This window comes from Centroberyx affinis, unplaced genomic scaffold (assembly GCF_046629955.1).
Source record: "Centroberyx affinis isolate AG114_WGS23_722 - 3 ecotype Tasmania unplaced genomic scaffold, CSIRO-AGI_Caff_v1 ptg001281l_1, whole genome shotgun sequence".
In the NCBI taxonomy this organism is placed as follows: Eukaryota; Metazoa; Chordata; class Actinopteri; order Beryciformes; family Berycidae; genus Centroberyx; species Centroberyx affinis.
Genome location: NW_027279789.1, coordinates 98,908 through 109,587, shown reverse-complemented (window position 1 = coordinate 109,587; position 10,680 = coordinate 98,908). Strand labels below are relative to the sequence as shown.

The 10,680-nt window shown below is 40.5% G+C and overlaps 1 protein-coding gene and 1 long non-coding RNA gene across 2 annotated transcripts; both read left to right on the top strand.

Moving 5' to 3' along the window:
- The first annotated feature begins 410 nt into the window (after positions 1–410).
- Positions 411–2,688, top strand: LOC139649004 (uncharacterized). Its single transcript, XR_011695591.1, has 3 exons — positions 411–496; positions 1,455–1,549; positions 2,096–2,688. It is a non-coding gene; the product is annotated as an uncharacterized lncRNA (long non-coding RNA).
- A 409-nt stretch (positions 2,689–3,097) lies between these two features.
- On the top strand, positions 3,098–7,720 carry vbp1 (von Hippel-Lindau binding protein 1). The gene is made up of 6 exons (XM_071525288.1): positions 3,098–3,197; positions 3,902–4,026; positions 4,571–4,637; positions 5,259–5,357; positions 6,282–6,420; positions 7,276–7,720. Exons 1-6 carry the CDS (start codon positions 3,117–3,119, stop codon positions 7,350–7,352), a joined length of 588 nt encoding a protein of 195 aa, XP_071381389.1. The 5' UTR covers positions 3,098–3,116; the 3' UTR covers positions 7,353–7,720.
- Positions 7,721–10,680: the final 2,960 nt, after the last annotated feature.

The window sequence follows — 10,680 nt, the reverse complement described above, 5'->3', positions numbered from 1 at the left end:
CTCTGGCATTTACAAGAGGAAATCATGTATTTAATAAATTACTGCATTTGTTGTTATCAAAAAGTTGTTGAGTTGTGTTGAAGCGAATAGGGTAGGACAGAATTACATTGAATTGCACTGAACTGAATTACTGAATTGAAGCGATGCTCTGTGGCTTTAGGGGCCGGCCGTGGTGTGTATACCAGAGTAGACGATCCAAAGACCTGGACCGAAGCTCAGCGCTACTGCAGGCAGCACCACACGGACCTGGCCAGTGTGAGGAACCAGGCTGAGAACCAGGAGATCCAGAAGGTGGTACCAGAGACACAGCAGGTCTGGATCGGTCTGTTCAGAGACTCCTGGACTTGGTCGGATGGGAGCGACTCCTCATTCAGATACTGGGTTTCAGGAGCGCCTGTAAATAACCCACAAAAGAACTGCGTCAGATACTTCAAAGAAGGAGGAGGATTGGTGAATCGGTTATGTTACATTAAGAGACCTTTCATCTGTTACAAAGGTGAGTTGGTGAATTATGAGAAGGGGTGAGGTGGTGATGATAGTAACGGTGTGTGTGTGCGTACATGCACATTTGTGTGTTTGTGTGTGTCTGTGTAGTGGACATTTGTGTGTATCTCTGTGTGAGTGTATTCGTGTTTTGTGTGTGTGTGTGTGTGTGTGTGTGTATGTGTTCATTTAGGCCATCATCAGATAGGACGCGTTTTCCTCCTGCTCAAATGAAACGATTACATTCCTCCATCACAAATTGGATTCTGTGACAATAACACAACATTTTCAGCTAAAAGTTGGCTAACGGCAACGTTTAGGCAAGTAAAACAACTTTGGTTAAGGTTTGGGTTAAGGTTAAGGTTATGGTTAAGGTTAGGCGACTAAAACAACTTGGTTAAGGTAAGGGAAAGGCTTTGGTCATGGTTAAATAAGAAAAACATAGCCTACAGTACCAGTCAAAAGTTTGGACACACCTGATTGAATGTTCTATGTTTTTTTATTATCTTAAAGCCATTTTGATCTGAAGGCTTCTACTTAAATGCTTGAAATTTGTTTCTCAGACAAATATAAACAGTGAACTTGATGCCTATGTATGAATTTCTTTCCAAAGCCTTTGTCTTTCCATCAAGGCAAAGGGCAGCTGCTTTAAAGAATCTAAAATATAAGATAGCTTTGATTTGTTTAATACATTTTTTGGTCACTGCATAATTCCATTTGTGTTATTTCATAGTTTTGATGTCTTTATTATTATTCTAAAATGTGATAGTAAATAGTAAAAATAAAGAAAAATTTGTGTGTCCAAACTTTTGACTGGTAGCACATGTGATCATGGTCTGTGCATATGCATGACAGCATGGGCTAATCAAAAGTCTCTGCATAACCAATGTGTGTGTGTGTGTGTGTGTGTGTGTGTGTGTGTGTGTGTGTGTGTGTGTGTGTCTATTTTTTGCATATTTGTACTGTCAAAGACTCTCGAAGGCAGGTGCTGAGACTGAAGCTGAGCCCACAGGACTCCTCTGTTGACCTGAATGATCCTGATGTGATGGAGGCCATCTTGAAGCTGGTGAGTCTCTCTTCCACCCCACTACACCGTACCATACACAGGCCTTTTCTCATCATTACCGCAGCCTGACATTACTTCCAGATGACAACAGACTTCTTCACCTCACTTGCTCCCTTTGTGCCTCTGTCTGCTCAATAGTTAAAGTTGATGAAAGAAATCATTTTAGCCAATACCTTGATGATAAGAAATATTAGAAACCGTGACATTTAGTGACAGTCTCACTTTTTTATAAAAGTCTGTACTCTTATTCCCATTTTTTATTCCCAGTATTTACTCCTAGTTTTAAGTTTTATTTATGGCTGCTTGTTGGTTTTATTTTTTAGAAATCTACCTCCGCATAAGTCTACTTGCTTCTCATGTTAAGATTTTTTTTTCATTTCTTTCTTTTAAGATGATTAGTTTTTTTCCCTTTTTATCCCTTTTTATTTTTCATTGGAAAACAACGGGAAGACATGTTTGTTATTCCGTTGCTGAAAGCTGAAAATTAAATCCTTAAAATAAAAAAGAAAGGGAGGGAGAGGACAACTGACTGCTTGTGTTGTTCAGATGAAGGCGAGGCTGAGGGAGAAGGGGATCGCCCAGCATGTAAAACTCACCTGGAGGATTCAGCCGACTGGAAAAGTCTTCAGCAAGCAGAACCAGGACAGGGATCTGAAATAAATCAATTACATGTTGTGCCTTATATGCTGTTAGTTATTCATACGTTCTCAGAGGAAAGCAATATCCCAAATCAGATCTCCTCTTCCTCTCATTTACTTTTCCTATAGACGTAGATCAGTTTGGTTTGGTTTTTGACCATTTTCTCACATTCTGCTCCTTAGAAACAAGCCTAGGACTGTCTCATGCTTCTCACTCTGCTCTTTCATTTGGTTTCTCACATGTCTTAATATGCACTCACGTTATTCTCAGTCTGTAATGGGTCAGTGAGGAGAAACATCTCAGAAATCTGTCAGTGTGACATCTACAAATGAAATATCATGCTTTTCTTATTTGTCTCCAGCACTTCTTACAATGAATGCAGATGTACAGTATATTCCCATGTGTATCTCTTTATTGCTCCTAAGGGGGGATTTAGGAGAAAGAATTCAGATATCATTGATCCTAAATGAATACAATATTGAGATATGCTGTATTTGACAAAGAACATGTATCCTTTGGAGGTCCTGATTTAGCCTAGGCCTGTGTGAAACAAATAAACTTCTCTAAAATCAAAATCTTGAGAATTTTTTTCCCCTATGACTTATAGTTTATTATTATATAAGTAGTAGTAGTAGTAGTCCTAGTTGTTGCTGTTGTGGTAGAGGTAGTAGCAGTTGTAGCCTAGTGGTTGTGGTAGTAGCAGTAGTGTGAGTAGTAGCCTAGTTGGCTACTAGTAGTTGTAGTAGCCTAGTAGTAGTATTAGTAGTAGTAATAGTAATTGTAGTAGTAGTAGTAAGTAGTAAAGAGCAAAGGTTGCAGCCATGTCTTTCACCACTAGAGACAGCCAAGTCAAGGAGTCTGCTCTGGACCAGACGACGGCGACGCCCAAACTTTTACGTAAGGAAGGAGGGAGTAGTTTCTTTCCAAGATGGCGGCGACCATAGACAACAGCAATGCCGTACAGGCGACAAAGAAAAAGCACCTCGGGATCCCCGAAGCAACATTTGTGGTGCGTAAACCATGACATTTCACACTGTATCCGCTGTCAGCATCAGGATCAGACGGTTGAAAACACATACACATGTTTCTATCTTCTGTGCGGGCGTGTCTTCCTTGCTACCAGCTAGCTAACCTAGCAGGTTAGCTAAAACATTTAACGCTGCTGGGCGGCTACTCACGTCCATGTAGGGAAATAACTGCTTGGAAGCAGCTCGCCGGTGTGCTAGCTTGTTCTTGCTTTCACGTAAATTGCCTAGCAGAAGCTGACCCTCGCTTCCTCGTCCTATTTAAGCTAGCTAGACGTTAGCCAGTCAACTTAGTTGCAAGTTATGTTGTTAGTCTGCGTGGAATCTAACTTGCTGTCAACCGGGATAACGTTACCATAAATAATCGTTTCTAACAGTGTAGTTAATCTCTTAGCTAGCTAGCCCATTCATTAGCCAGTATTTCAGTGCAAGACCTAGCCCAACTCATTCGTAAATAAGCACTTTAATAAATCCCGGTTGAATTTTGTCCCCAAAGGAATGAATGCATGTAGCTAAACTCGGTAGCAGACTAACAGTTGGCTTGTCATCAGGCTAACTGTCAGGAACACTAAAATGAACCCATTGTCATGCAATCAACATAATATAGGTGTCAATTGTGGCACTGTCGGGTTAATTTGGATATTCTGCCTCTGATAATGTGTTGGCTCATTGCTGTGCTGGTTTACAGGAGGATGTGGAGTCGTTTATGAAGCAGCCAGGCAATGAGACAGCAGATGCAGTCCTGAGGAAGCTGGATGAGCAGTACCAGAAATACAAATACATGGAGCTCAACCTGTCTCAGAAGAAGCTCAGGTAAGGCTAATCAGAAGCACTGTATTCACCAAGCACAGGAGTTTGTCTTGGTGCCACTGGGGACATACTAACAACTTATTTTCACAGTATATACTTAAACACGTGGTACAAGGACAATAAGATCTGGCTTACAGTGCGAAGGGAAGTGTGAGACGTACTAGTATGGACAATAGTCTTTATATACCACTCTATAGTTCTGTATTCAGCATTATTTAGCTTTGCGTGCTGAAGCAGCAGACATGGAAATGAACCAGGCTCGGAAGAAACTTAACCACAATTGGCTAACTTAGTCCTTTGCTAATGATAGAGCTTTCATTCTCAATTATTTCTGATAGAGTGGATAATGCAGCCTTCTCAAGCCAATTTGAATTTCAGAGAAATTCCTTGTTTGAATTTAGCCCATCCTTGGTGTGTATACACTGACACACACACACACACACATTCCTCTAACAACATCCACATGTGTTAGGCTATATAACAATATAGTGACTTACTGAATGCTTTCTTTTCTTGACTAAAATCTCTCTTTTCTCTTGGTTTGTAGGTTGAAAAACCAGATCCCACAAATCAAACAGACGCTAGAAATCCTACGACACATGCAGAAGAAAAAGGTAAACCAGGAACAGGGTTGGAAAACCTGGAAAAGGGGATTTTCCAGGAGGGTTTGTGTTTTTGTAAATGTAAAGGCCTGGAAAGTGATACATATCCACAAGGTTTTTGAAATGTCATGAAAATGTGTCTTTTAATTTGTTTCTGAAACGATCCAGAGGTTAATCTTGTCTTCTGGTAAAAACATGTATCTTTTGAAGGAATAATAACCAAATAGCAAATTGTCTGATGGCTGTTCTAGCCAAAAGAAGACGCTGGACATTCAAGTTAGCTATTCAACAAAAAATGTACAATGTCATTTGAACACAAATGCTGACAAATTTTTGTCATGTTATTTGCGTTGTATGCCATTGGATTTTCAATGAATTGGAACCATGCAGAACTGCAGTGACTCTGCTTTGTCCTCTTCATCACACTCTGTACCCTCATCCATCATTACCTCCTCTTCACTCTGTTAAAAATTGAGAATAAAAACATTCCCTTTTTCATCTCTGAGCACAGTATTTGCAAAAAACCACCCCACGATTTTACAAAACATATCTCAAGTTGGGGCTTGAATGTGATTGATTGAGGAACACCTTTTGACTTTCCATATGTTTCCTATGCTCTTTTATTTTTCCCAGGAAACCACAGACCCCATGGAAACACACTTCCTATTGGCTGACAATGTTTACTGCAAGGCCTCAGTGCCGCCCACTGACAAAGTCTGCCTATGGCTAGGGGTAAGTAGCAGCTTAGAGTCCTCCTCAAATAGTACATTGAAACATGACCACATTGTCATTTTCCTGTACAATAAATCAATCAAAAAAACAAATCAAAAAATCATAATGATATTCTTTATTCATATGTCAGTTATCTAAAATCACAGTTTACAAAGTGCTTCACAAGACCGCATAAAAACATGAATAGTAACATATATAAGAAGGAGAAAATAATACTAAAACTTACTGTTGAGCTTGTGGGTCTAATTCAAAGAAACATGTAGTTCCATCAGATCCTGTGTGTTTGGTAAATGTTCATATCATCAGCTGCTCCACAGCATCACTTTGTCACGTCTTGGCTGTGTAGGTTAGGTTAGATTTGGAGACCTGGGCCTGTTTTACAGGCTATTTTTTGGTCTGTTGTAATTATGATATTCTAAACATGATCTTTGCTCTTTTAGATACTTTTTGAAATCGCACCCTTGAGTGGGGTTTTTGACATGAACACTCACAAAGAGAAAGGCTTTCTCTTTACCCAATCACAAGTGTCAGTTCTTTAAATCGAATGCCCTTCTGGGATAAATAAATCCCTATTTGTCTTTTGAACCTACTTATCTATTGGAATATTGACCTATTTATCTATGTGGCGTGAGCCAATTGAGAGACGGTAGCATAGGGTTAGGTTGGTACTTTCTGATTTAATTTCACTCAAAAAAGCAAACGCAATAGGAATGAAGCAACAGAAATGTGCAGGAGAGGTCACAAAATACGTGGCTGTTCTTGACCTCACCTTAAAGCATACCAACTCATTTTCTATTTTTTTTCTATTATTTTTCTTTACACAAACCGACTTGTTTAAATAAATATCACTTCCTCCCTCACTTCTTTTACCCTCATTCACCCCCCCCCCCCCCCCCCCCCCCCCCCCCCCCCCCCCCCTCAAAGGCGAATGTCATGTTAGAGTACGACATCGACGAAGCCCAGGCGCTCCTAGAGAAGAACCTATCCACAGCGACTCGTAATCTAGAGTCACTCGAGGAGGATCTGGATTTCCTGCGAGACCAGTTCACCACCACCGAAGTCAGTATCCTTCCGCCTAGATGCGTAAACTGCCCAGTTTTGGGTGACAACTGGCCCCAAGGTGCCGGGAAGTTCTGTAACGCTGTGGTTTGTTCAATTTTCTTGCACTTGTTGTAACTCTTTTTCTAACATATCCCCCATTCATGTTATTTCTTGTTTTAGTGCAGTGGTTCTCAACCTTTTTTGTAGTCAACATTTTTCATGTCCAGCACCGTACTGTAAAAAACACCACCTTTTTATATTGTAGTTACAATAGACGTATTTGTAAATGTAAGAAAAACAAAAGAAAGGATGCAACTTAAGTTCAAACCTGAGACATTTATTTCAACTTGTTCATGTTTAGTCTGCTGCTACTGGTGTTTACATTGACAGCCAGTGATGTTTGTCTGGCAAATTCAGCAGATTTTTATGTTTTCATAAAATTCCCTGCACCCATCTGGTTGAGAAACACTGTTTTAGCAGCTGATATATTAATTTGGTCGACACTTGAATTAAGAGCCAACTGTGCTATGAGTGTAGTTTTTTTACATTTCCTAGGAATTTATTAAGCAAGGCTGCTCCATCACAGTGAGATAAAATGTTACAAGTTTAAATGGTATCATTTATCCAGATTTCCCTCTTAAACATAAGTAAGTTTAGTCTTAAATGTTTACAGTTTTTATTTATTTATGTATAAGTCTCCCAACACAATCATTATTACCCCTGCAACCTGCACTAGAACCATAACTGGAAACTAAAATTACCTCTCAAGCTGCAATATGACATAAAATTTAAAGAGGAAACAGTAGTTTAGTATGACTGTTCCGTCACTGTGCCGTCACTCTCCTGCCATCATTCCTTAACCCGTTGCCCCTCCCAGACATGGCGCGGGTCTACAACTGGGACGTGAAGAGAAGGAGCAAAGACAACCTCCTCAAATCAGCCGACAAGTCTTAATATCGACGGGACAGCGCCCCACATCCCCCCCTGCTAACTATCTTCCCCCCCTTAGTGAAAAAACAAACCCCCGTCCCCCTCTTGTCATGTACATGTTCACCCCAGAGCCGGGCAGACGGAAGGCATGTTTGAAATGTTTCCAAAAGTTGCGGTGCGCTTGATTTAACTCACTTATGTTTGGAGTGAAAAGTGCAGGTGCCGAACGCAAAGCCGATTAAATCAAGCGTACCTCACACTTTGTTTTTGTTTTTTTTAATATGTCTTCTGTCCAGATCCCAAGCTCAATCTTCCACCACTACTGTTTTCTGTTGATTTGTTACTTTTTAAAGTATTTTTTCAAGTAAAAACTAACAAAAAACAAAAGGCAACGAGGCAGTTTTTGTATTCTTTTTAGTGATTAAGTATATTCATATTATTTTTGGAGGATCATCAGTGAGGTTTCTCTCGTGTTGTCTTTCTTCTTGTCATTCTCTCCACTTACTGACCTGGCACTTGTGTTTTTTCTGACCTGTTTACTGTTAACTATGATCTCGTTCGGGACTGTTGGTTAGGTTGATTATCGTACTTAGTAGAATCGGGCTTGTAGGATGAGGTAGATCTCAACGGGTTAGAGTAACAGAAGAAGAATACAAGGCGTTATCATTTTGGACTGTTTCGCCTCGTGGTGCCACCGTTTCACTTCTATCAAATCAAAAGTTCACAGGAGTTCAGAAGGATCTATGTTCCCGTTCTGTAGTTCTGTTCCCAATCTGCGCCTCCTCCTCCGTCCCTCCTCGTCCATCTCTTCCTCTCTTCTCCGGTTCTCCTCCTCCTCCTCCTCCTCCTCCTCCTCCTCTTCTTCTCCTGTTTGCCGCTGTTCTGTCTGTATTTATTTGTCTCTCACTGTACCCATTAAACAATGAATGAAGTAAAAGAAGAAAATTTGGGGAAAGAGATAAGACCTTGACCTGGTGGTCTGTGTGTGGTTTATTGTGCCGATGAGAAGCTGTAGTCCTTTCAGGTATGGGGTCAAATACCTTTCAGTCCAGGAAGTGTTTTTTCTTTAAAATCCAAATGCTTGTGGCATCTGAGATAAGTCATATGCAATCTATTGAGTAATAATTGAGAATGAACGCTCTAATGAAGTACAGTTTCTAATTGTAATAAACACAGTTAAAGCTGTATAGCACTTAAAATGTTTCAGTTGATCGAAGTAAAGGTTTTGCAAATTCCCACCGTCTGTGTTCATCCCTCCAGTTCTGGCTTCTGGGGCTTTTTTCCCTCTCTTCCTCTTCCTCCTAACAATTGTCTAAAAACGTTAACGTTTTCCCTCCTTATACCTTTTCCTCTGCTCTCAAACTTTGGACAGATTGGCTTAAGTAAGCTGCAAGTAGAGCAGAGAGGTTAAGGCATTTTGATTACAGCCAGCAGAGAGACATACACAAGTATCTAGACTTAAGTTTGTGCATTCAGACAGTAACTAGTAACTATAAGCATATCACCTGCTGGGTTGCAGTTACTTCTATTCATCCCTTACTGTGTACTGTACATCCTCAAAGCTCAGTGTTGCCACCAAGTGGTTATATGTGGAACTACAGCACAACAAGCTTGAGACAGCAAAAAGAAGCAGTGCTAATGTACAACAGCATTATTTTGCTTTTTAGTCTATAATGAATCAAATATGAAAGAGGATTTTTTTGAGAAATAGCTATGTTTTTTATACCCTTCTTTTCCCTCCCCTGTATTTGATTCCATTATAACATGTTACAGTTATTTAGAAACCTGGCTTGGATTGTAGCTATCTGTGTTTCTTTGATTATTCTGATCGCAGGGTTTTATGTGAAAGAGAAGCGAGGCCTATTAGACTGTTTCCAGAACGACATGCCACCATATTGGAGGAGATACAATGACAACAAAGTGTAAGATTGCATCGCTGTTGCTTCTTCCTGGCAAAACAAAGAAAAGTGACCCATTTCTGAGCAGCGACAGGACGTTCAGATTGTGCCGTAAGAGGAAAAATAATCATCTCAGAATACCAAACAGACTGGACCGGCCTGATTATCACATTACAGTCCTGTTATATTCTGTCACTCCTCCAAAATGGTGGCTTGTTCCATATTGTGTATATATAACTCTCCAAATATTCCAAAACTGGCCATTCTTGTTTAAAGACAAAGAATAAATTTGTTACTGCTTAGTTTTCTGATATTTTACCTCTGAAATGCTCAACAGATTTGGGCCCAAAGCAAAAGCAAACCCAAAAAACCCAACAACCTCGACCGAAGAAGAATATCAGTGAGAGTATGTTTATTTTTTTCCAGTCACATTTTATTCATTTTTTTTTTTAGTACATTTCAGTTTGTTGATAGATAAGTGGTAGAGCAGAGGAAGAGAGAGTGTCCCGTTTTACCCGGTGGGATTAAGGACAGTAATATATCGTCTGTACAGCTCAAGAGGGTTGAACAGAAGAGTGAAAGACCATTTTCTTTGCACCATGGCTCCTGTGAGAGGAAGCGTCACGTCCAGGGCAGGAAATAGACATTTTCACCCACCAGGCACAGTGGCTGACGGATCCAGAAATACACCACCCACTGTCGCCATTTTACCAGCCAAACATGAGTTTTTGAATGCAAGATAACACCTAGATGATGGAGGTTTACCTACCAAAGTGGCAGATGGAGTAGAAAAGCCAGCCACAGGCAAAACTTAGCAACATTCAGCTGGTGGCTGATGTTTGTTTCCTACCCTGGTTCGGTTAGAGTCGTTGGATTTTCCTTCGACCCCTCAGATGTTTGTGAGGAGTATCAAAGAAAGTTTGCAGAGTCCCAAGGCAGAAACATTGCTGAGAAGCCATGGCATGTAGCTACTGTAATTCCAGTGGGAAATTAACACCAGGTAGGAAAAGTATTGTTTTCTCTAGAGGCCACAATGTCTGGTAAATCCCCAAAATCACAAGCCAGTTTCAGCATCTTACCTACCTGACTAGAATAAAACTGGTCCTCCAAATTATTTTTGGCTGCATACCAAAGTGGCAGGTAGAGAAGACAAGCTCATCAGCCACAGAAAAATATTAACCAACATTTGGCTGGAGGCTGGTGTTAATTTCCCACCTTAGGACACTGGCAGGCTGAATTTCAGATGAGTTTTCTTTAACCTCTTGAACAGGGAGGCAAAAGTCACAAGGGAATGATGAAGCTTGAACATTATGTTTTGACAAAAGTGACAACAGCAGAATTAACCGGCCCTCGACGCACCCCCTTCGTTGGAAGATGAAGTTAGTCCAGCAGTGTTACATATTCTTCACGTGAAAGCAACCTTACACAAATCAAACACTGCCGAGGGGACTGGC

Coding starts and splice junctions, on each gene's coding strand:
- vbp1 (XM_071525288.1), top strand. CDS start 3,117: ATGGCGGCGACCATAGACAACAGCAATGCCGTACAGGCGACAAAGAAA. Junction 4,027..4,570: donor CTGTCTCAGAAGAAGCTCAG/GTAAGGCTAATC, acceptor CTTGGTTTGTAG/GTTGAAAAACCAGATCCCAC. Junction 4,638..5,258: donor GACACATGCAGAAGAAAAAG/GTAAACCAGGAA, acceptor TATTTTTCCCAG/GAAACCACAGACCCCATGGA.